This window comes from Numenius arquata, chromosome 7 (genome assembly GCF_964106895.1).
Source record: "Numenius arquata chromosome 7, bNumArq3.hap1.1, whole genome shotgun sequence".
Classification (NCBI taxonomy): domain Eukaryota; kingdom Metazoa; phylum Chordata; class Aves; order Charadriiformes; family Scolopacidae; genus Numenius; species Numenius arquata.
The window spans coordinates 11,843,026-11,869,771 of NC_133582.1; the positions used below are offsets into that span (position 1 = coordinate 11,843,026).

The 26,746-nt window shown below is 34.5% G+C and overlaps 1 protein-coding gene across 1 annotated transcript in view; it reads left to right on the top strand.

Moving 5' to 3' along the window:
- GRIK2 (glutamate ionotropic receptor kainate type subunit 2) overlaps positions 1-26,746 on the top strand; it is a 373,275-nt gene that overhangs the window by 127,372 nt on the left and 219,157 nt on the right. The window contains exons 4-6 of the mRNA XM_074150299.1: positions 8,497-8,678; positions 11,947-12,000; positions 15,116-15,289. Coding sequence (XP_074006400.1) covers positions 8,497-8,678; positions 11,947-12,000; positions 15,116-15,289 — 410 coding nt within the window. The remainder of the gene's footprint in view (positions 1-8,496; positions 8,679-11,946; positions 12,001-15,115; positions 15,290-26,746) is intronic.

Sequence of the window (26,746 nt, forward strand, 5' to 3'; positions counted from 1 at the left end):
AAATAGACCTCTGGAGTTTATTCTGGCAAATACTAATACTATCATGGGTGGCTAGTGTATCTTGGCTTGCCCTAATGAGTCTAATTTTTAAATTTTCAGCTCTAGTTATTCTAAACAGAGCGGCTATATTTCTCGACAAAGGGCTTGTTAAACAGAATTTGCTTTGGCAAAACTGATACTGAAGTCAGTTACCAGATACTTTTCCTTATTTTACTGATACAGGGCTATTATTTTTCTGGTAGGAACCAAGATTAATAACAGAAAAATAATTTAAGTCAACACAATATCTTCGAACTTTTCTTCACATAACCACCACTAATTGTAGTGCATTTTCAGTATTGCAGATTGCAAGTGGCATAAAGCCCTAATGCGGTACTATCTGTAAATACATGCATATACACATAGTGTTCTGATTACTCTCCAATGCTTCAATTACAAGATTGAAAAAACCTGCTAAAATGTGGGACTTCAAAGCTAGTAATAAGAAGCTGTATTAATTATGTTTAAGAAGATAAATTTTTCTGGATTATGTATCTTAAACCTCTTCCTCCGTTAAAGACACTTTACACCGTTTGGGTACTGTATTTAAATGGGTTTAAATATAACTGATGACAATTTCAAGGATCTTTACACTGCTGGCATTGGGTGAAATGATCTTAATGTAGTAAAAGGGCTAAATATGAATAAGTGAGAAAGGTCCATCAAGCTGTTTTTTCCCTTCATCTCTATTTTCTCTGTATTTTTCTTAATGGTGTTTCTGTATTATGCTGTTACATCCAAATAATGCAGAACAGCCCACTGTTCAAGTAGCTCTGCTAGTAAGTGTAATTTTTTTCTTTTTTTTTTTTTTTCTTTTTAATCCTTTCATTAGAGGTCTTTTTTCAGTAAAGGATGAGTATGATAAAAGTAATATTGAGAGTTCATAAATTTTGCCAATATAAAACTGAGAGTTTAGGGTGTTCAATATCTGTGAATCATTTTACAGCAATGAACTGTTCCAGTTAATGTGAAGCATTCTATCAATGCCCAATAAACTGGCATTCCCCTTCCTTCTACCCATACTCCTTTCAAAGCCCAATATACAATGATATTTTTCTGAGACATAACCAGAAAAACTGGGCAGGGAGATGTCAGGGAAGGAGAAGAGTGTAGAGAGGTGTGAGAGGAAAGAACTTGCTGAAAATAGAGAAACTTTTCTGGTAGCTTTAGAAAGCAATATATTATTATTTCTGAAGTTTGAGATTCTGAAGATAGGAGTAGCCTTTAAAAGAGCATTAGTGTTCTTTTGTACAGAAAGAGGTTCATGTGTTCAGCCTATTGCAAGGCGCATTTGCTTGCATTCTTCCTGTGCAGCACAAAGACTGCATTAACGGAAATGATAAATAGTTTGATGAGCAGGCCAGGTGGCATAGCAATGGCTCACAAGACTGCTGAGCTGGAGACACAGGTTTTAAAACAAACTTGGGGCTCCTGCTTCCTGGACTGGTTGAAGTTGAACATGTCCAGGAGGTAATGTGATTGATCTCTTTGGAGGAAGATGCCAGCTGGAGAGCTCACAAACTGCTCCTTCAGGACTCTCCTTAAAGATGAATTGATGGCAGCTTCTGAAAAGGGTTACTCACACCGCATTCTTCCCAGCCATTCAGAGGTAAGACTCTATCACAGTGGCTGCTAAAAGAAGGAACTGAGAGTTTAAAGGGACAGGAAAAAGGTGTCCCTGGTGAAAGAAACTGCAGGAAGTACATTCCCAAAATGCAGCTATTATTTCTATACTGTTGTAAAATAGATTTTATTTTTTTTAGGAGCTTGTCCACAGAAATGGTTGGGTTTGTTTTGGTTTTTTTTTCATTATACTGGGATCCTGTAATGCTAATAAAATAAGAAGTCAGCATTTCATCTGAGAGCTGTACTTCATTTTATATTGTAAATAAGTTTTTAAAAAACATTCTAGGCTGAAATCTGTGCTTTTGCATTGACAAATATCTCCTCAAAATCATGGTAAAGAAAGGACTCGTTTTGTCCTTAGCTTCATTGTCCTTGTAGTTCACATATTATGTTCCTACCTTCATTGGAGGCTCTGGTACCTCTTTTTCTGATTAGCTACACATGAGCTAGATAGGTGCCCTTTTGAAAGTGTCCTTTGATGATCCAGGGACTTTATTCCTCAGTCCACGACAGCTTGCTACTTTGATCCTAAATAATCAGCTTGTCCGTTTCCTCTCATGTCAGACAACAGCAACAAGTTACTTTGGGGCTGCAGTAGCTCAGAAACTTATGGTTAACGTATAAATACTCTACGCTTGTTTGACCTAAAACTACCTTGGCCCTTAGCCATATGCATAAACAGTAGAAATGGAGTCCCACAGACAAATTGGACTCAGTAGGAAGCAGCAGTCTTCCTTGAGTCTCGGGAATCTCACTCGTTCAAATGGGCCACAACAGTATTAGGAGAAAGTGAAAACACAGAATAAATTTTGCGAACATCTAAAACTAAAAAAAACCAGTAAATTTGTCTGACTCCTGATGTATTCAGGACTGTGTGTTAAAGACACTAAATAAGGTAGAGCTCATTTTCGATTACTGGAAGACACTAGTTGTACTGTAAAAAGCCTTAAATGTATGATGTCTTACTGTTGTGAAAAATTCAACTCCAAACGCAGATTGTTACTATAAGGATAGTGGCAGAATTTATTTATATCATGTGTGGACTGTCTGGTTACTTCTCAACTGTGAGATGTTTTGATCGCCTGGACCTTTTCTTTGGCCATTGCACCAATTCTTTCTGCGGAAGCCAGTATGTTAGGGTGCAGTAGGGAAAAGAGGATCAGTGACAACCAGGAGCTGGGAAGCAATTACTGTCCGCAGCCAGACCTAGATGTGTAATTTACATGCAAGAGCTTGTTCTTTTAGGTTATCTTTTCAGTGCTTAATTTTTTATTTGGTCACTAAGAACGACCCACTGCTCAATATTTAACCTAGAAAATAAGCAGGGGGTGGGAATAAAACTGCTCAAAATGGTCGGGAGACACTGCAGGCAAAACAATCCAGAGTCAGGGTGGTTGTTTTTTTTAAAACACAAGCTCCAACCACTCATTTTGTTATTGAGAAAAAAGACGCAATTACATAAATACATACCTTTTTAGACGTTTACCCTAGGAGGTGCCTGGGGGAGAAGCAGCTTCAGGCTCTTTTGTGTAATGGTTGCTGCTGCTTTGTGTGTAAAGGCTTTTCTTGTCGTTCCAGGCCACAGCCCCTGGCGGCATGAGGCCTCCACAGGCTGAGGCCTGCCTTCCCCTCAGCAGGGCTGGGCCGTGGCAGGGAGCTCCCTCCCTCGAAGAGACTGTCTCCAGCTCTTCGTGGTGGCCTGTGTCTTTCTTCAATGCTTTTGAGCTGGGATGACTCTCTTTGGGGCCTGTGGGCTTTTTCAATACTGCTGAGGTTGGCTCAGCGCTGGCTGGAGCCAGCTGTGACCAGCGCTGGGCAGGTCACAGCGCACCCCCTTGTACCTTGTGCCTCACACAAGGAATAATCTCCAACACATTTCAACTCCAGTGCCTTCATCCAGGCATAGTGGAGAGGAAAAGGTAAAGAAAATGCTGGGTTTTGGTTCTGGAGTTTTTTTGGTGTGTGGTGGTTTGGATTTTTTGTTTTGTTTTGTGTTTTTGTTTTTTTTTTTTTTTCAGATGAATTATGCCATTTTTGCTCAGGGTATTCATTTTGTGGTTTTTATTTTCTTGGAAAACTAAGACTGCTCTTCACATACTTATAGCACAAATACTGCATCGCAAATGCTAGGTACGTTGTGGAAGGAAGCTTTCAGCCTTTGATATATATTTGCAAGAGCCTTCTTTAGAAGTGTGATCCAGGCCTAGAAAGCCTTTACTCAGTGTCCACTAATGGCCTGAATGAGGAAATGCTGCTTCTCAGCACTTTACCCATCGGTGCTCTGACATAGAAATAAAAATACCAGAGAGAGGTGTGCTCAGCACTATCTGATTTTTTTCATTCCACGAGGTGTTTCTCTGCAGCGAGGGGCTGTAGGGTGACTGTGGTAGCAGTACTTTCCACCCATGACAAGCTTCACAGTAGCGCCCCACACCATCGCTCTCCACAGAGTGGCGTGTCCAGCGGGCTCTGTGTGGGAGGCGGCAGCCCTTGTGAGTGAGAGGCATTTGTTTTCCAAAATCATTCTTGTGAGAGCCAAGCAAACTGGAAAATGTTGAACTTGTGGCACCAAGAATTTATTTTTTAGGTATCGGTGAGGAAGAACAAATATTCCTTGTAGTGGATGGCCTGGTGGGCTACTGAAGTGAGTCATTTAGTAGACTGGAACATGTTTTGTGCCCCGCATAATTCATCTAAAGTTAAATGCTGGTGTCTGTAAACACGAAGAAAAATGTATGTTAAAATCTTAAAAATGGAAGCATGTGTTAACTGTAGCTATTACTGACGTTAAATATTCTGCTACATGTAGAAGCTATGACCAGCAATACTACATATTAAAAGTTTGAGGTTGCTTTTTTTATTTCACATTGATGAGGACAGGAGAAAAAGATTTAGCTTTGAAACACCTGGAATTTGTTTATGTCTCAGATTTGCTGTATCTTAAAATATGTTTTGAGAAAGCTCATTGGTTACTATTTCTGCGTCCTGACAGTTATTGAAGGCATAAATGCTTCTTCATTTGCTTGCATGCACACCTGTGTGGCCCCAGGACTGAGGTTCAGTCAGTGCACTACAGAGGTGTGCGTTCACAGGTTTTCTTCCTCCCATTCTTATGCTCAGGTTCCTCCAGTAGCTTCTACAGCTTTTGTACTACCTTCACAGTGTGGTATTTTGTTTATTGCTTATCGTTTCTCTCTCAGATACACAGGTGGCCTACCAAGCAGACAATATAGTTCTCATAGTATTCTCCTTGATAGTTTTCAATTGCTGTGGTATCAGTTCCTGCATCTGTAAATCTATTTCAAATTTTTGTGGAGTTTTTTCTTTCTTTGGGGTAGCCCAATCATGACAAGATTTATGAAGAGGAGGACTTTCATTTTTTTAATTCTTGAACAGTCCCATTAGGCTCTTGTGAGGAGCGTGAAGTGATGAGCACTTTACCTCCCTGCTTGGTTAATGCTCTGAAACAGAACAAAGCTTGGAAAAAAGTTTCTGAATTGTTGGCTCTCACTCCCTGTAGTTTTTTCTCAGCCATACAGTAAATGTTTAATTCATAAGAGTATAGTAAGACATTTACTTCATAACCTCCTATAGGCTACAAAACACTTCTTGCCATTGTGTAACAAACCTTGAACCTACAGTAAAGAACCAAAATTGTATTGCATTTGTGGAAGAAATGGGGATAGATGAAGGCACCCGTCAACTTGTAATGTCCTACATTGGTTACTAAAATTTTGGAACTTATAGACTTGCTACAGAGAAAAGCACCCTCTCTTTTTCCCTTCCTTCCATCTCACCTTAATGTTGCTTGACAATCTTAACTGTCCATTCTGTCTGCAAAGATGTAACAAAAGTGATTGGTGTAGCACTTGAGAATGAGTAAAACATACAAATTAGGCACTTTGCCCTTCTAAATAAACAATGCTTTGAAAGAACAAACAGTTTGCAATCAAGAAAGAACAATCGGATTGCCTTTTAACTCTTGATATACTAAAAATACTGAGTATGGTACTAGTACAGAAAACTTGAATTTCATTAATCACTTTAATGTCTTATACAATCAAGTTAATTTCACAATCACTTCCACAAACATAATAAGTTTTGTCTGATTCCAAAACTTGCACAGTAAAGCTGATTTTGTCTCTTGCTATTTTTGAGAAGTGGTTCAGTATAGAAATATGAGAACATGGACTAAAGCCCAGGTGTTTCTTCTCTCAGATGACTGTCATAACCATCATACTAACAAGAGTTTATTTGTCTCCTACTGAGCAACTCCAGCTGTAGATTTGGATAATAGTGCACTTAAGAATAGTCTATAATACTTTATTCATTCCCTGCCTCCTGAATAAAATAAAATTTGATTCCTCTTGAAAAACAAAAACACCAAATATATTTGAGATTACAAAAAACCTGAGAGAAGAGTCATCATGTTATTATCCAAAAACAACTGTGTGGGTGAAACGCAGGTCTGATTTTCCTCATTTTTGAGTAGATGCATATTTTGTAATAGTTGCTTCCACTTGAGACTCAAACAGCAGTGCAGTTTTGAATCTCCTAATCTTGAATCTCCTTTAACATCTTTTCACCAGTAAAGTTTATTTTTTAAATAGCTTTCAATTTTTCTGTACATTTCATGGATATGATTTTTTGAGCCAATTGCGGACTTCTCATCTTTGGCAGTTTATTTAATGCTCTCCCTTTGGGACATCAAAACTTGTTTTGTGAAACTGATCATAATCTCTTTCTTACCACATATCTGTGACATAAAGATGTGTTTAAGAGTTTCATGTTGTTTTAATCTCCTGTATTCACAGTGGTTTCTAGTTTTGATCATCTGCTGCAAGGAATGACTGAAGGTTCATTGCAAACCTTCATGTGACATAGACTTTTTTCCACTAAATATTACTTGAAGTTTAAAATAGCTCATCTCAGAAGTCCCTATTAATATCTAAATACTTCAGGGGTACAAGGTCCTGAAGATGTCTGTACGTTCAGATTCTTGCCCTCCAGCCCCAAATCTGCAATTTTTTAGCTGTCTTCTTGCTCTTAAGTGTGATGTAAGTAGCTCAGATAGGTGCAGATCTCTAGTTCACATACTGACAGCTCGTATATCAGCTTTGGATACTGTTGTCTGTTACATGGCAACAACATTTTGTAGAACTATCTATTTGAACTAATGTGGCTATTTAGTAAGGTTGTCTTTCTGTCTGTCTTTTCAGTCGTATTTGACTAGTGAGCACCAAAAGCCAGGATTTCTTTTTTTCTGGCAGTGTGTGTCACACTACCTGTCCCATATTGCCACTCTTGTGATTTGTAGTTCTTAAGTAGAAGTGGTCAAAGAAGACCTTGCTTTTGAGAAAGACCCTGCTTTGAAATGTGATCCTTCCCTCAATCTGAAACCATCTAAATTTTTTGTTCGCAAGGACATTCATTCTACTTTTATTCCCTACTGGTCTGGTTCTGCTGGAAATGATTAGAGCTAAGTGCTTTACAATCTAAAAGCTTCATAGCAAAGAATCATAGCAATACTATGTTACTAAAATCTCTCAGCATTATGTTACTAAAAGAACAATGTATGTTGGAAAAAGGCTGTATTAAATCCTCTGTCAGAGGTTATCACGATTTCTTACTGACGATGTAGTGTGATTCCATGTTACATTACGACAACTTCATTTCCTGAAATCAAGACAGCTTTGACATCCACTTGTAACCAGGAACAATATCTAGAGATAAAATAAAATACCAGTGTTTTTTTAATACTAGACAGTGCTGCCTGTGATGATAACTAATAATAATTAGTCATCTCCATTAATATTTTTGATCCAGTGAAGTGAGCTATTACAGATTTTAGAAGTACTTCACTTCATTTATACCTAGATCCTGCTGTAACTGAAAACCTAAGCGGAGTTTCCATTTTTTGGCAGTTGGGTATATTATATATGTGCACTGCAAACATAATGATGAACAATAACCCTTGTTACTGCCACTAAGTGGGGAAAGCTCCAATGCAAGGAGAAAGTGAGCACAGCAGAATACATCTTTTCTTTTTTTTCCTAACACAGAAATAAACTGCTGCTTTGTAGGACACCTGTTTTTACCTGGTCATCTTAATACAGTTAAACAACCTAATATGTAATATTAGTCACAGACCAATCAGTGATCTGTAAGCCACACCACACACTGTTATGCTAATGTGAATAAGATTTTTGGAAAAATGTGACTGCATCTAATTCCATAGTAAAAGTAAAGTCATTCAAAATGGAATTGTGGAGTATTGAAGAGGAATGCAATGGCATGAATCATTTATTCAGCCTCTTTGCTGCTGCATTTATGTGTTTTGTTATCTGTATAATCAACAACAAAAAAAAAGACTCATCTGAATTATGTGAGAAAATTATGCTGAAATGATTCACAACTTTGTATGTAAACCTGATAGATTAGTATGGAGACTGGCTAGTCTGATTACAAAATGTTAATCTGGGATATTGCTTCAATTGAATTAGAATAATTATATACATTATTTGAAGAGGAATATCATAGTTGCATGATAATGCTAAAAGAAGATTTGGCTGTTTTAAGGTAATCTGAACTGACTCTGCCTACTCTCTGTTAATATTAAGGAAGAAGAAAGACTTGTTATAAGAAAGTATTGTGTGTCGATTTTTTTTTTGTTTTTTCTTTTTAATAAAATTTTTGTGTATCACTTGCAACTTACTGAGAAGGGAGAAAAATTCAGGAAACTATGAACGTTTACAGTAAATTATCCTGTTAGTGGCTCAGGTTCTTGTTTTGATAATTTTCTTTTCTTTTGACTCCTCTGTTTTCTTTAAGGCCTTATTCGATTACAAGAGCTCATCAAGGCTCCATCACGATACAACCTGAGACTAAAAATCCGTCAGTTACCAGCTGACACGAAAGATGCAAAGCCATTGCTAAAGGAGATGAAAAGAGGCAAAGAATTCCATGTAATTTTTGACTGCAGCCATGAAATGGCAGCAGGCATCTTGAAACAGGTAATCATCATTTTGCTTTAGACGGCCTAATCTTTTTCATCCCTAATAAATAAAAGTAATATCCAGACTTAATGGCATTTAACAAGCAGGGGAATTGTATGTCAGTTTTACTGAGGCCTAACTGAAAATCAGCCAAGGACTTCGGAGATAATCTTATTGGTGACTCTAAGAGTAGCTGCTTTCATTATGGTTTTTTCTAAAGAAACAGATTCATTGGTTCACATATAGGATGAAAAAGCTTACTGTAACCCTAACTATGCATGAAAGACATGCCTTTGTGTGTCTGCATTAGTTTAACGAGCTAGCTCCAAAGACTGGGAATTCCTTATGCTCAGAGGCCATTTCCCCCATAGTTTTTTAACTGAACTGTGACTTGCAAAAAGGAGGATAGGAAAAATACTTAATCCAAAACAATATTCTACATTTCTAATGCACAGCTTTTAGTGACTTAATTCATGTTTATATTATGCTTGCTAGCAGACTGTATGGTTTAAATTGAAAACAAAATGTATTTAAGATTTGAAAATATGTCTGTCATTAAAGGCACTCAGGAGTATTGTTGCAGGTACAATTAAAATTGCTTGTAAACATACATGTATACTATCATTTCTTTGCTTTATTGTTCATTGATTAAAAGGCTTTTATTAATTCCTAGTATATTTAAACCTCTGCTGGTGGTTTTTGCTTTTTGCTAAACCTAAGCCAGCCTGGTTAGTCTAATTGTTTAGCCCAAATCATCAAACGTACATTTAATTATTTTAACATCTTAAAAATGCAGATGGGAAATGTGTTGATGACAGTACAAAGCTGCAGTACTAACAATAACTCCATCAAGGTACGCTATTTATATTGTACCTAGTAGTTTTCAGGTGAAAGAGAACTTTTCTTTCACAGTAAACAACATTGCATAAACCATATGACTCAAGGGAAATGGGAATAAAAATTAAAAGCATTATATCTTTAATCATGTCCCAGGACCCAAGAGTGAGGGTTCAACTTCTTTAAATCAATTTATAAGCTTTTTTATCAAACTACTCTGCTCATCCTAAAGATTATAGAAGGAAGATAGGGGAACAATTCTTCCATGAGTGTTTAGATATTCGTACGGTGTCTGCAGACATTTAGTTTTCCATTCAGCTCCAATATTGCAATGCTTTAAATATGTCTAAAATTGGTAGTTCTTCAGCTGAATGTGAGCTCTTGCTGTTAAAATTGACACAGATTAAGACTGTATTTATTATTTAGTGATATCATTCCAAATATAGTGTTTATAAGTGTTTTCTGAAAAAGAAATATAAAGATCTTTATATATTAATTTGTGAACTAATTTTTTAACTAATTTTTAAACAAATAACTGTTTTTTTCTGGTAATAAGGGATGAACTTGGGGAGACATGACAACAGGTTTCTTGGGAGAATGATTGGAAAGAAGATTAACAATGAAGTTGCTGGAAAAGAAAACAAGGTTGAAATAAAGAAAAAAAAAGAAGTACCTTGAGAGGCCAGTGAAATGGCAACTACTGTTTTCTGGCTAAAAGTACATCATGAAAAGGGGAAAAAAAAAATCCCTTCTTTCAGACAAGCATAATTAAATTAAGGCAAATCTCAGTGGTAACTACAGTACCAGGCAAGGAAAAAGCAGACATGATTTAAAAGGTTAGGAAAACACTGTAATAATGAGAGCAGAGAAATGACAATGTTTTGAAGAGGGAAAAGGAGTGAGGTCTTTTGAGAAGTGAGGAAAGTGAGAGAAAGAAGACCTGGAAAAGAGACAACACCAGCACATAGCAGAACCGGGGAACATGTGTGGGATGTTCTTGTGTAGAGATTCTGTGGAGTATGAAAGACCTGATTGTAAGCAGTTAAGATTTAGGTGAGTGCAAATGTGTTACATATACAGAGGAAGATACCTTGGCTTTGTTTAAAAACAACAACAAAAAAAGTACTTAAAAAAGCTAACTATGTTTGTGGTTGTACAGTTTCTAATGAAGTTGTAATATTTCTCATGAGATAATGGTTTTCCTCTGTTTATGAGAATTTAAATTGTTATTGGCACACTACACTGTATTTCCAAATATTATTGTGGAATTCTAAATACACAATAGTCATCCATTGGAAAAGTGTTGTTGCAGTTTTTGTCAAAGTCTTGTCTAAAATATTATAAAATCCGATCTGCAGCTGATATTTCAAATTCATTTTAGTCTTTTTGTTGTAAAAGAACATATAGACTAGTCATTTCATCATTTTTCAGACAATGTCACAAGTAAAAAGACTCCCTTAGTCTTCAGAACTCTGGAAATTTTTTTTTTTACAAATTCTGATATTATTACAATTACCTTCAGTGTGTTTGAGGAGGTGTAACTGGTAGCAACTTGGCAAAGAATTCCTTTGATAGTTCCTGGAAAGAAAGAAAACATTGCTTACTTGTGTAGCTTTTTTACAGTGCTAAAATTAGGTAAAAATCACTATGGGCACTCAAATGATTGAATAAATCTTACTAATCTAAGACAACTTTTGTGCAAAGCATGAAGATACAGGTGAAAATGCCCTTTGTGAATAAGAGTGATGAGACATCCATAGTTCATTGCTTTAAAATTGTATGTAGAAATATTTGTTCTTATGCTGTTAAAAGTATGAACATTTTAAAATGCACAGTTAATAAAAAAACTATTAGTATTACATATTTAGCAGGACAGGTGAAGGTACTTGATAGATACCTGAGTTTATAGAATCATATTATGTATATTTGTTCTTTATTTTTACTGAAATAGTATGTATTTTGCTATTCAAAACTTGGCTTAAGTAGTTTCTTCTATGGTTGGAAAAATGTACACACATATAATATAAGCTTATTTCCTTCTTTTAAATGCATAGTATTGTTTATCAAAATAGAAAAAAATATTTCATTTTAGGTTATTCTTTTTAAGGGAAGGGTTCAATAATGAATGAAAATATTTTTGATTCAAATTTTGTGTGGCAACTTAATGCATCCATTAGTATGTAAAACTATAAGCCTCTTTCACATTTACTGCACTAAACAGTATAATAATATTCTTTATATCAGAAGATCTGCTTCATAAATTCCTTTAATAGTCAGTAATCTGCTCTAACTGCTAGGAAACGACTTGCTTGACCTAATTTTAGTATAATTCCAACCCCATAGTCTGATCCCAGTAGTGTTCTTTTGCAGTTTTTCATTTGCCATGTAAGTGTGATAAAAATGTATTATATGACCTCAGAAACATTAATCTTTTGTTTATTTTTTTAAGGCTTTAGCTATGGGAATGATGACAGAATACTATCACTATATCTTTACCACACTGGTAAGTGGCTTATAAAAATATGCTGATGACATTTAACAAAGATGTTACTTTCCTTAATTATATTACTTGACAAAGTGAAAAAGGTCTCCCTGGAATGGAGTGTGAGTAAACTCTGTTGAGTTTTCTTACTTTCATTGAAAATTTATCAGGATGGTTTAATTATTGTTTAACAGTGTGCCTTCGAAACTGAGAGACCCGAAATAGCAACTGACTCTGTAGTAGTGCAGTTTTTAACTTTCAAGGAGGGTTAAACATATAATTCATAATTGATTTATTTATATTCAGAATTTTGTCCTTTTTCTCTTTTAGCTATTTGTATGTGAAGATTATGATATTTTAAACTTACTCATATATTCCATATTTTTAATCCAACATTTTACAAGGTAATTCTTCACTGTCATATGATTACTGAATAATTTGATGTGATTATTAACAGCGTTTTATTTAACAGTCCGCATGAGCTTTTTAGGCACATGAAATATGCAATATTCTTTGGTGCCAGTGTAAAAGTAACTAAGAAGGAATTTGATCATTCTTAGAACCTTCAGATTTAACATTTGCAATAAATGAACATTTAAAAATGCTCAAATGGTCTTACAGGACATAAAAAACATGCATGTGAAGAAACAGTTTAGAAGTTGGTAAAACAGTACTCTAGAAACTACAGTTATGCACATTTCTTGGTTTTCCATTGTGCTCAAATTTGCCTGCTTAGGGTTGCAGTTCATTAATGTTCTTAAAATACGAGTCATTTCAAGCATAAGACAGATGTGCTTTGGTAAAACCATGCTTGAAATAACCTGTGTTTAAAGTCGCATGCATGTTTAAGTCCTTATGGAAATGAATCCTTTGGGGTAGGGTGGGAAGTTCACCTCAGAATCACAAAACAGAAGTTCATGGAAAGTATTAGCATGGAAATAGCTTGTTGAATAGACAGCAAAATAATTTGTCGAGTTCATTAGAATTGTAAAGGCAAAATGCCCTGCACAAGTACCTGCCGTTTTTTAGAAGGGTAAGTTTTTCTATTGCGGATTTAGGATTGTATGCGATAGAATTTCCCTCACTAGTCTTATCAAAATGGATTCTAGATGTTTCATAGGATTTTTTATTTTTTAAATTTTCATTTTGCTAATGGTCAAAATTGCTTCTTTGAGTGGTATGCTGTCCATTGGTATTTAATTTCTATTCTTAAAGCTATGTTTTACAATCAGAATTTTCTGTCATTCTTATTTCCTTATTAGAACATTAGCTTTTTTAGGAGAGACAAGTATTTTATTGGCTTGGAGCTATCAAAGGATAATTTAGTGTGGACAAACAGATGATAAATTTTGATTTTGCAGTGTAGCTTTGGAACTTGCATCAGAATTTAGTTGTTTTGATATATTAATTGCTTCTTACCTGACATGGTGAAAGTCCTGTCAAATAAATTTTCCAGTCACAGTGTTTACAGCAGTCTTCTGTGTATTCTCCTTTTGATTGATTCAGGGTTTAATGCAGTAGCTCATTAATACTCTGACCTGTGTGTATTTATAATATACGCATAATATTGTTGTGTATAGTTATTATATTCCAGTGTAAACATGAATGTGTTTGGACTAAATAATGACATCTGAGGTTCTGACTTCTTTCACAGTAAAAACTGAGAGAATTTTTAAAGGGAAAGATGAAACAGGTCTAGTTATGTTTAGCCTTTCCTTTGCCATAAAATGTTTTATTTCTTTAGAAAAAGGACTTGAGTTAAGCTATTTGTAAATTAATAACTTCAAATCATTTTGACACCTGCATATCTTAAGTATTATATATGGAAAATGGCATCATAATTACTAGCTGTAATTAAAAACGGGTAATGATTGATAACTGGTTGATATTTTTGTGGGCTTAGTGATGTTAACAGTAAATAATGAATTATATTCTGGTTTTCCATAATACAATATTTAATCTCCTTCAGCTCTAGTCAGTAAAGAAAATAGATTCAGACAAGTGTTACTCCTAATACTACCATTTCATAGAAATTAAAAATATATTAAACTGCCATCAAAAAATAAATTAGGAATGAGATGAACGACTAAGTATGAATTATGTGGAAAATGTATATGTTCAATAAAACTAAAATTATGTTACAGGACAGTAACGTCTTATGTATAAACTTGATTATATCATTTAAAAAAAATATTTAAAAGGAAACAGAAAATAAACCAAAAGAAAATTTGTTTATAATGCACATATCTAGGCCTAATGAGTCATGATTGTTTTCTTCATCAACTGGTTTTTTCTCCCCATGTTCACAACTTGATCTTAGACCTGTTTCCTGAAGTCAAGTACTGGTTCTGTGTTGTTTCTAAGGATTCTGTCAAAGGACTGGGATAATCTTGTGTCTACTCGCTTGATGTAAAATTTGATTTTCTTCTTTTTATTAACTTATATTTCCCTCTGTATGTGTTGGGAGGCTAAATATGTACACACACACATTCATATGTATTGAAAATATATTAATTGGCAAAGGTTATTCTTGCAAAGATAAAATCCTAATCAAAGACATGCCCATGTTTGGAAGTATGATTGATAGCTGTGAAAAATGTTTTTTTGATTAAATTTAAAGCCATGTAAATTTCCCCTCTCCCCCCCGAGTTTATCATCTAGCGATCAACATCTTCAAGGTTTGTAGAAAGTGCGAGTGCAAGGATACTCTTGTTCTGTTTATATTATGGCCTGAAGTCTGTTCTAGTAAGCCAAAGAAGTAGTGATTAATAACAATATTTTTAGCCATTAACAAGAATTTTTAAGCCAACTCTATTATTTAAGCCTAACTAGTAATGGATACAGTTTTACAACTGGACTTAATAATTTCCTATAAGGCTTTTTTTTCCTTTAAAAAAAAAGGGGGGGGGGGCAGTTGAATCTGTTCTTCCTCTGTGAATCAGATTACTCCCACTGTAGGGTCAGCTGAGTTGCTTGCTCACAGGCACAGGCTGCCAGATAAACAGAGTATACTTCCTAGCATATATAGTGCTGTTACTCCTGCAAATTTCAGTGCTCTCATCTGCGGAGATGGTCTAAGAATTGAAATAGGAATTGGAGTGTATTTAAGAACTTATATGACGTTCATTTTTTTCAGGACCTGTTTGCCTTGGATGTGGAGCCCTATCGGTATAGTGGCGTTAATATGACTGGATTCAGAATTCTAAACACGGAAAATACCCAGGTGTCATCTATCATTGAAAAGTGGTCTATGGAGCGATTGCAAGCACCTCCTAAGCCTGATTCAGGTTTGCTGGATGGATTCATGACGGTATGAATATCAGTGTTTAGTTCCTTTTTTGGTATATGCTTGTGAAGCTAAAAAAAACACTTTTAACATTTATTTCTGTTACTGAAATTGTTTAGAGGTATGAGACCAAATATTATTGTAGATGTGAGTCAGTAACTGCAGAAAATCTGTTAATATTCTGTAGGCTTAATACATAGCCCTATTAACTTTTTTCAAAATTACACGTACTGTATTTTTTTCCAAATGATAATGTCACATTATAAATGTCTAATTCATTTAGTCCATATTACCCTACTTTGTTGGTGAAAATATTTTATGGGATCATGTCAAATCCCAACAAAAATCAAACTAAAACACAATTGTGCCTTTCTCTGTGTTTTGTCTTACCCATTTAAGATTCATTAATTAATAATGTGTACTATTTCATTTCTACATAATTATTTTTGTTCTATTTTATGGATACTATAAATAAAACCTTCTTATATCTTTTCCAGTTTCTATACCTTTAAATAACTAATTAGACTGGTTGTTTGGGTTTTTTTTTCTTCCATTGCCATTATTCTCTGGCCTCACTTTAGTTCATGAAAATCGCAATTACATTCATGCAAATAAACTTTCATTACTAGGTTTTCAGTGAGTTTCTACTCATCAGCTGGAATTAAATTTACAATTATAATGTCCAGAAGGGATTTATTTTAAAACATATCCTACATTAGGACCTCTTTAGTTTTCAAATTTGTTGAAAGATCTAATTTTCCACTTTGGCCCAGAGCGATTTGTAACATCTTTGCTGACAGAGTTCCACTGCTCTTTAGATTTTTTTTTTTAAAAGCCTTTTCATATTCCATTTGAAAAATAGCGAATTCTGTTTCTTGAAGTTTAGTATCTTCATTATCTATCTGTTATCTAGATTGTGTCAATCAAGCCACTTAACATAGCTAATCTTTTCAACAATTCTTTTCTACTGATAAGATTTAAAGATTTCATAAGCATTAAGTACTAAACAACAGTCAGTATTTAAAAAGGTTAATTTCCATTTTGTCTTATTTTTAGAAAATTACCCTTCTTAAAGAAAAATACTTTTTTTCTTCTATTTACTTGTATATAGTATCTTGAACATGATAACTGGAAACATTTTAAATTTAATTTATTTACTAGTTCTATTGTGTTGCACTTTTAAAGTACTATATGATGGGATCTCTAAAGTTACATTGTTCATTTCTCTAAATAATTCCAAATAAGCAAATTCTAGAAATGTGTGAAGTACACTGGTTTACATATAGCTGCTGCTTATTATTGTAAGTCATCGTATCATGCTTCCTTGTTTGCATTAATATTTTCATTCTTTCATTTTTGCCTTTCTCAATTTAAAATTTGTAGCAGTTTGTCTCATTCATTGTAGTTGTATATTTTATGCACTGATCAAAGATATAGTTGATTTCACACCTTTGGATAGTTACCAAGATCAGTAGAAATAGTCACTTCATCAGAACATAGCTCCACAGTTAATAAAATTATAGCATAATAAATATTGGAATAGAGTTTTGTGGGCCAGTCACATGTTCTCATCTTTTGTGGTGCTATAAAGAAAGTGCCATTCTCAGAAAACCTTCTGGTGTGAAGCAGAAACCTATTATTGCTAGTATATGACTGTGTAAGACCATACTTTACACCATTACTCTGCCTCAGGATAGAAAAAGAAAAAGAAGTGCATGAAAAACACGCTGGTTTCTCTTCTGGACCTTTAAGAGCCCTCTTTGTCAATCTAAGTGGAACGAAGTATTCAATCTTTTATGGGGATTCTTTATGTTGATTAGGCATCTAAATGCACTTTGATTACCTGGGGTTTAGAAATCTGGGATATGTGGATAGAATTTCACTGAATTTCACTGAATTTTTTAGAGTTGGAAGGAACCATTTAAAGGATTAACAATTTAAATTTAAATTGACAATTTAAAGGATGTTTAAAGGCATAATAATGATGACAAGTGTTAGGCGCCTTTAGATACAGAAAAAACATTCACAGGATGTCCGTTTTACAAGAAAAGTCTTTGGAAGGTGTAAAAGAAAGTTATGTCATGACATCATTGCACAAAATTCTTCCCGTGCTTGGAATAAAAGAAGTCATTTTATTGACTTATTATCAATAAAGTTGTTGAGTTTGTAAAATTCACTTCTATTTCTTCTTGTTCCTGTGTATTTAGAGTCATAAATGCACTCAGGAATTAATGATTCTACAAAAATATTAATTGCTGTTATGGATTAATGGAATACTTTAAATGATATGGGCTGAACTGGGTATTTGTTTTATTTTCACTGGTTGATAATGACTACAGCTTATTCAGAAAAATATTAGCAATAAGCCTGCTTAATGGGAGCTCATTCAGCTTGAGCCACATAGCTAAAAGTCAGGTATTAAAATACCTGAAACGTGAGAATTTGCCAAATAAAAACCTGAGGCTTGTCTGTCTCTAAGCGTTTAGAGATCTTAGTGAAGACTAACTGGTTTCCAATGCTGTAAAACCAGGCAATTAGGATAACAACGTTTGTAAGTTCTGGTGGTGTTTGTGTTATATCCTTCTTCCTCTGACTTTTCCACCATATGTAAATCAACTTAGCCATCATGACAAAGTTAGAACTATCAATTTGACTCTGACCTTGGATTTCCTTATTTATAATTCAGATTGCCAGTCTTAATTCTTGTTTTGTTTTCTGTAGGCTTGTATAACTGTCTAATTAGTATGTAATTTTCCTCAAAATTGTCTGACCTTTAGTATCCCAGTGTGATAAAAAGTGGGTATAAAATTTCATCTCGTTTCTTTGGAATGTTCCAAGTCAAATTTCCAAGTGTGGATCCTCTTGACTTCAATTAGGATAGTTTCTAGGCTGCTCCTCAGGAGAGCTCTGGAAAGGGTGATGCTTTAGCACACTCGAGAAGATTAGTGGTGAAAAACAAATTTTCCATCACATTTCACTCTCCTTTTAGGGTTTCTTAAGATTCTTTGTATGGGCTTTAGAAAAGCACATTTAAACTATGTAATGAATGTTACCATATTTAATCATTCTATTATTTAATTAATGTTGACTTATTCGTATAACTGTTGTAGTTTAACCCCAGATGGCAACTAAGCACCACACACCCACTTGCTCATTCCTTCACCCCTGACATCTGCAGAATATTTTTTCCATGCACATTTCTGTCCCAAATATGGAACCATATGAACAGCATTCAAATCAAAACAGGCTGAGTAGCATCCTTGAAAGTTTTGAGGTTTGCTCCAAGCTTGGAGTTATATGTCACCAAAATAAATGTGGGGTGTTTTGTATACAAAATTTATGAGAGATTCAGGAATGCAAACCTGAGGTTCTGTTGAGGAAACTTGCCTTGAAAGTATTTCAGCTTTGCAGATTGCAATACAGACTGAAACTCTGTCGTCTGAGTCTTGTGTTGCAATGTTACCAAACAACTTCTAACTAGACTGAGGATCTTTAAACAATTCTCTGATATATGATATATTCATTACTGTTATTTTTCACTAACTTTATACTAAATTCTGAAATTTGAAAGTAGTTGCTACTTAGCAACCACTTGAGCAAAATGACTTGTCATTTAAAAAAACATGCTATTTTTCAACCAGAATAAGATTTCTTCTTGAAAAATGAGTTTATTATGTAAGTTAAAAAAAAAACAACAAAAAGTGAATGAAAGAAAAACATCTAATTTATGTAACTCTAGCTTTTATTTGTACAAAGTTTAGATTTGCAAGGGTTCATTCTGATTTATCCTGGAGCAAAAACCTGAATTTTGGATTTTCCTGTAAGATGGAAAAACTGCTTAATTATGATGACTGAATGTTTTTTTTAAATTGTTATCTGTACCGTATTAATGGAAAGATATTCTGGAAAACAGAGGATTAACATACTATTTTCAAGGAACTTTACTTCGGCATACTTCTTATTTTTGCGTCTGTACATGTAGTATACAGAAGGAGAAAAACAAACAAACAAACAAAACCCAAAACCCTGAGCATAAATGCACTCCTACATTTATATATGACAACTGTGATTCAGATCAAGCAAAGTAGAGCATGTATAAAGTGTTATGAGTTCAGAATTCTTTTGCTCTACACCTATTAATCTTCCACAGTTTTCTGTGCCTCAAGTCAGAATTTAGCATGCACAATTAAGATGACCTAACAAGCTCTGCTGCTTCGTTGACGTAAAGTTTTACTTACTAATTGCTTTTGCCTATCATCCGATTTTGCTATCTGCTTTCATCTTATGTAGAAAAGAACATGCTTTGAAACAAGCCATTTTGAGGAATACAGTAAAAATGTTGACGTTGTAATTGTTTTGGAATTTGAGAATGGAAATGAAATGTTGGATTCATAAATGTGTAGGTATTTTCCCCTAATTCTCTCTACATATTTGCACACCCAAAAGACTTGGGGGACACATTTATATATTATATTCTTTCTTTGTTCTCTGTTTCCCCTCATTGTAAGAAAACTTCCAGTAAGCAAGTACTCAATGACCAAATCTTATGACTGTCCTGTGAAGTCTGATTTATCTCAATGTTCACCTTCTTAGCTTTGTGGTTATGTTTAATATTCTCAGAAGTTTTGTTGAATCCAATGATAAGTCATTGTGTCTGTTTGTGGGTGGGGTGGGGTGTGGTTGTGGGCGTTTGGTTTGGTTTGGTTTTGGTGTTGGTGTTCTGGGATTTTTGGGGTGTGTGGTTTTTTTTTTTTTTTTTCTTTTGTTGGTTGGTCTCGATGATCTCAAAGGTCCCACCCAACCAAAAATATTCTTTGATTCTGTGAAAGAATTGCTAAAGAATGGTATAAGGGTGAGTATGGATGGACAACAATTTTCAGGTGCATTAATTCAATTTGGTTGAAAAACCCTAAACTGCTGTAACGAATAGGACCAATGCATGAAGGCTGTGTTAAATGGCCAGCTGTTACCAGGTGAAAGAGCCCAATAATCATCAGAGCCCTTTGCCTTACTTTTGGTAAATAGTTTTGAATTGTGTTAAACTAACTTGGTTAAGATAATACAATTGAAAAGTATACTTTTTTTTCCATTACAAACAAGATTGGAAGAGATTAAGAGGATAAGGGAAGGCATTGAAACCATGGCACTTGTAGTTTAAAAGCCATGTGAAAGCTAAAAATTAAAAAAAGTTTTTTATCATGATATAACCAAGGCTGTATGATGTTTTTCATGAAAAAGATAACTAACGGCAAATAATTGGACATGAATAATATTGAGAGCGTTCTTCTTCTGATATGAAAGACAAGTATGTATTTCCCAGATTCATTACCTTACTCAACCAGGCCCACCCACCCCCCAAAAAAACCCAAAAAACCCCACAAGAACCTGAATCTAAGTGTCTCTGATCCATTTTAATCAAAGTTTAGGTGAGCAGCATGAGCCAAGAAAAAGTGCAACTAAAAAAATCCAGCAGTGATAAAGTGATATTATATTTTAACCAAACAGTGTTAGAATTTAACTCTTAATTACTGACTCAAGAAATTGGTGAGATGCAAAACTGGAAATATACTCTATTAGCAATGCTAGTATTTCTTATATTTAGTTCAGTTTATTTTTAAATCTAATTTGGTTCTGTACCTCAATTCCTTAGTTTCTTGTGCAGTGTTTTTCAAAATTCACTGTTTTGCTTTCCTCCTAAACAAAATTATCACCAGGGTTTTCTTTCAGCACACTTCTGGAATTTGATTTACTCTATTAATCCTTGATGTCAGAATTTTCAATGACTGTACAAATTGGTATAGATAGTGAGGTTATTACACTGGGTACAAATTCTGTACTGAGATAGAAAGTTCTAAAATTTAGTTCTGTTTTCCTTTAGGTAAATAGACTTTTATAGTTACTTGGGGTAAAAGAATACATTCATTGCAAGTATAGTATTTTTAACCTTGTTCAGTTAGTGCTTTAATGAAGTTTAGGTGCTTATCTAGCAGTGTTAACACAGTCTACAGCTGCTTTACATCCTGCTAATTCCTTAGAATATGCTTTGATTTAAAAAAAAAATAAAAATTATTTTATACTTGTTTATATTCTTGATTTGAAATGGTAACCTCCTTAATTTAGCAATGAAGGTTTTTTATAGGAGATAAGACTTCCAATTTGTTGAATAACTTGTTACAAATTAGTCATTTAGTTCTGTTAACAGTAAAAGGACATTTGTGAAACCGCAGTTTCTTATCTCTACCTAACAATACAGAAACAACTGTTATATTTGAGATAGCTAGTTAAATAACAGTTTAGTAACTGCTAATAGGCACTGTGACTGGACAGAAGGATTTGATGAGAAAAAGGTGCTGTTAAGGTTCCTGAGGGTAAAAAGATCCATAAAATAAAAAGAAATAATAATTATAGAAATACAGCCTTGGATTCTGATTTAGAGCTTCAAAGAGGACAGCTTGTTATATAGACAGCTTTTTTAATTATCCCTTTAGCAAAAGGACTTTTCTGGATTTGCTGATGAGATGTGTTTAGTAAAACACTGGGGCAGCAAGTGTGTACTTCAAAGGAAATACTAAACAATTACTTATTATGACATTACAAGCTAGGAATTTCCCCTAGGCACAGTTAACTTCAGGAGTTTAGGGACTAAGCAGGATTTCATGCTGTAAGATGTTTTAGAAATTATGTCAGCTATTCTGAAAATTAATTGCATTATTAAATATTTGACTCCTGTATTGCAATATTAAATATTTGACTTTCCTCATATTTTAGGAGACAGGATCTATCAGAAATTTGCAATCCTACCCCTAAGGAAAGATATGCCCAAGTGTTGTACAGCATTTAGCAGAAATTGCACCTTCTGTCCTCTGAAAGATTTCATAGAATTCTTCTAGGTGTGGTTTGAGATGTATGCATTTATTTATAAAGATAGTAAGATTAACATGGATTTATATAATTCTTTCATGCTAGAACTCTCCTGCTACATCTTTACAAAGTAATAAAGGGAACTCTGTTTAACAACAAGTAGGGAAATTGGAGAACTTTTGCAACCTGCAAAAGGTCCTATACAGTCTGGAAAACTAGCTGAAACATCAGTCATTTTTTGAAATAGGAACTTAAGCACCTTTACTCAGGAATTATGCAAGTGTCTGCACTGTAGGAAATTTAAAGTCTGAGGACTGTAGCCCAGTATACCATAATCTGTTAAAGATGGCAGTTTTCTTAGGATATGCATTCTCAGATTCAGTTTAATAGTTTATTTATACAGTGTATTGTAGCTTTTCACAAAAAGTGAACAAAAGCAAGATTACTTTTATCCTGTTTCTTAGCTGTTATGGTTAAATATTGTCTTCAGGAGCAGCATAATCAAATAAACCTGTAATCACCATACTTATTTGTGAGAATGAGCAACTCCAGTAATCATTATAGCTACAGTTGTAGGATGTGGAATAGTAACAGTGTAGCTATGCTAGGTTAAGTAGCAATGTAAATCAGTGAATTTGTGGAGAGAAGGGACCATCAATTTAGCTCTTATTATGTGCTTATCAGCTTCCGCAACTCTTTGAGTGCGACTATCCAGCCAGTTCCTTATCCACAGAGCAGTTCATCCATCAAATCCTCGTCTCTCCAATTTGGAGACAAGGATGTCATGTGGGACAGTGTTAAATGCTTTGTGCAATCCAGGTAGATGATGTCTGCTGCTTTCCCCTTATCCACCAACTCTGTAATGCCATCATGGAAGGCCACCAAATTTTTCAGGTATGATTTGCTCTTAGTGAAGCCATGTTGGCTGGCACTGATAACCTTCTTATTTTTCATCTGCTGTAGCAGGGCTTCCAGGAAGATCTGTTCCATGATCTTGCTGGGTACAATGGTGAGGCTGACCGGTCTGTAGTTGCCCAGGTCTTTCTTTTTTCCCTTTTTAAAAATAGGCTTTATGTTACCCCTTTTCCAGTCAGTGGGAACTTCACCAGACTGCCACATATATGTGTGTAATTTGGCTAACCTTTAGTTTACTACATATATGCCCAGCTTAGGTATGGCAATACAGATGAACTGAAGAGCCGATAATTTTATTTGATGGAGTATTAAATACTACATACTGTAATGGAGTGAAAAAGAGTTACGATGGTATGTAAATATTTGTCTGAATATTCAGGTGCTTAATTTGGGTGTAGTTTGGTAAGGTCTGTCTGTCTCAATTCATTATATGCTATGCTTTATGAAAAACTAGAATGTGTTCTTTCTTTCAGTTACTAATTAATGCTAACTAATTACTAGACCAGTTGACATAGCTGGTAGAAATGAACAAGCTTCTGGGCATACCATCCTTTCTGCTGAAGACCTGAAGGTTTATGTGCTTGAATGTTTTACCATTTTTTCCATTTCCAGATGTGTATAGATTTGTCTGATAAAAATATTACTTCTCCCTATGAATCTTTTTTGCTTATCTCCTTAAACTGCAGCCCACTATTTCTAATTTTAAATAGGTTCATATAGTACACATAGGCTTCACTGGGATTTTCATCCAGATCAGATATATAGTTATTGCTTAGATTCGTTTTCTTAAGGGATAACTCTATTTCCTGTCCAGAACATCATGGACTCAATTTTAGTGCTTTCCAGATACCACAGGATATTGTGTCTGGCCCCCACTTGCCCCTCCAGAACACCACAGGTCTCCTATAGGTCCATACTCGTGTCTGCACACCTTCTGTGGATGATTCGCATATCCTTGAATATTTTAAATGGTTCTGTATGCCTACATTTAGGCTGCTTAATCAACCTTTGAACTAGAATTGTAGCAGTAAATATATTTTCCATTTAAATAGTCTAGTGGGAATACAGTTGCCACAAGCACACATATGGAGCTATTAAACAGTGCCTAGGAAAACTCAAGCATCAGCCTGAATCTGCATGTGAATACCTTTATGTGAGGCTGGAAACAAAATTAACATTCTTTCATTATTATATATTTTCTTTGTAAACCCGAGGCCTCTGCTGTCCCAAGCCACATTCAGCATAGATAACATACAAAATGCACTAAAGAGTATTAAGTTTCATGATGCTGTGAAATAGAGATTTCAGATAATACAGTTTTTATACTCTTCGTATTCTCACTTTCCAACGCCTGAGTATATGTCTAGTATGTTAATAGCAGAGATAAGGCTGTATCCTATTTCAGATAATGAGAGGCTGTGTAACGGCCTGGAAATAAAAATTAAACTTTTGAAAAAGTAATTATTTTGATGCTCTAGAATAATTTATTCAAGCTCAGTGATGAAATGCTACCAGGAAAGTGTTATTTTATAGAGAATATTATATGCATGTAATTTCTCTCAATATTATTTATAAAAACAAAATCTCATTTTCTCTCTTTTTGTCATATGTAGCAATGGATGTCCTATTCAGTCTGTCTGTTTACTGAGCTGTTTACTTGCGGCCTCAGTTCAACAAAATGTTTAATGTGCTTTCTTGCTGAAAAAGCAATACAAAACTTGTCAGTAGTCCTATCGAAGTCAGCTCGGCTACTTTGGCACTTAACATGAACTATATAATTGCTTTAAATGGGTCTTCAAAGGTCACTCGTTTAAAAAAAGTATAATTTTTTTAATGTAAGTTACCCAAAGGTTTATGTAAGTTACTTTGTTGCACTCATATTTCGAGTGAAACTGAGAATTTAAAGATATTTCTGAGCATGGGGGCAATCCTTTCTCAGTCTTTTCATGATAAATGACATATTTCAGAAAACACCACTTTGCAAATTGTGTATGCCTGGTGTTATGATTGTTCTCAGTGTTGTTTACATAAAAGATAAACAATATTAGCTTCACACTGTTTTGGATTTCTTAGCCTTCTATTTGCTTAAAATACAGAACAGTTATTCTGATGTGATTCCAAAGTTTGAGTAAGATTGTAGTTAGAATCCAAATGAAAATAACTCTGTATCTGAAGGAACATTCTTCTCTGCAAGACTGCTGAAAATAAACTTTTTATTTATTTTATTTTATTTTATTTTATTTTATTTTATTTTATTTTATTTTTTTTATTCATCTTCAAACTGAAAAAAACCCTTTTTTATTACAGTGCTCATCATTTCTGTCTTAGTCTCTTGGGTGCTTCACACGGTGTGATTCATGTTAATATGAATGCTGGAAGTAGGAGGTCTTCCTGAGCAGGTCGTTTTGCAGTGGACTATGTCTAAAACTGAAGCCAGGGAACATCAAGCTAACAGCTGGAGGACTACTAACCAGTTATTTCATTAAGCTGTTAGACTAATTTAAAAGGTGATGTCAACATAATTTCCTGACTGGACTGTCCTGGACTCCTTGGAGAAAACTGGCATACCTATAGTCTTTAGTTCTGCTGCCCTCCTTTTACTTTGTAGGAGCTTAAACTCCACAATGTTATGATTGCTGTATCTGAGAGTACCATTGGTAGATATGTTATCAATTAAGTCTTCTCAGTTTATGAGCAGTAGATCTAGTAACGCACTGTTCTTAGTTGGCATATCCAGCCACTGTAGAAGTCCTCAGTGAGTTCCAGGAACCTGATGGAAAACTTGCATGCCTCTGCAGTGTTTTCACAACAAATGTCCAGGTAATTGACATCACTCATGAGGACCAGGTTTTGTTGGTTCATGGCCGTGTTTAGGGGCAGGGGGAATTAATTCAGTAAGATAATTGCATATTTATAAACTTGAAATTCTACTGTTGATACATATACTAACACAATGTATATAAAATTACATAGAAACCAATTTATTAATGATACTTTGAAGAAGAAAATGGTGTAACGTTTTTTTTTTTATCCTCTGAGCATTAAGCTTATTTGAGGTTTGGTTTGATGTTGGGTTTTTTTTTGCTGTTAATAGAATATATCTCTATGAAGCACAATAGAGGGTAACATACCTCCGTGACCTTCACAACTTCTGTGTCCCCTATGAATATTTCTGCTCTGTTTCTGCCTCTGAATATGTATTTCATTCTCAAACTTTGCTTTTTTCTTTCTTTTTCTTTCTTTTTGTTTTTCTTTTTTTTTGGGGTGTGTGTGTTTTTTTGTTTTTAGTTTTCTGTTTGTTAGGTTGGGTTTTTTTTTTTTTTTTTTTTTTTTTTTTGGTTTGGTGTGTGTGTGTGAAATAAATCAAGCATATAGAAGTATCTGCTATAGAGCTGGATACATTTTTTTTTTTTTTTCAACTTCTAGTTGAATATGGAGTGTTAACAGTGACATACCACTTTCTGTGCGAAGAGCACTGTCATGCATATAAGGTCCTAAGCCTCAAGTTCACTGCGTGATTATGAATTGAAAAATTAAAATCTATATTCACGGAAGGAGATATTTCTGTCTTGGATTGAAAGATTTATAGCAACATCTGCAAGCAATTAGAAAGCCTTCTTTGTTCTTTGGCACAGTCAGGTCTTCATATCTTTGAACAAAGTGAAGATGTGCTTAATGATTTTGGTTAGTAAATCCTTAGATTTG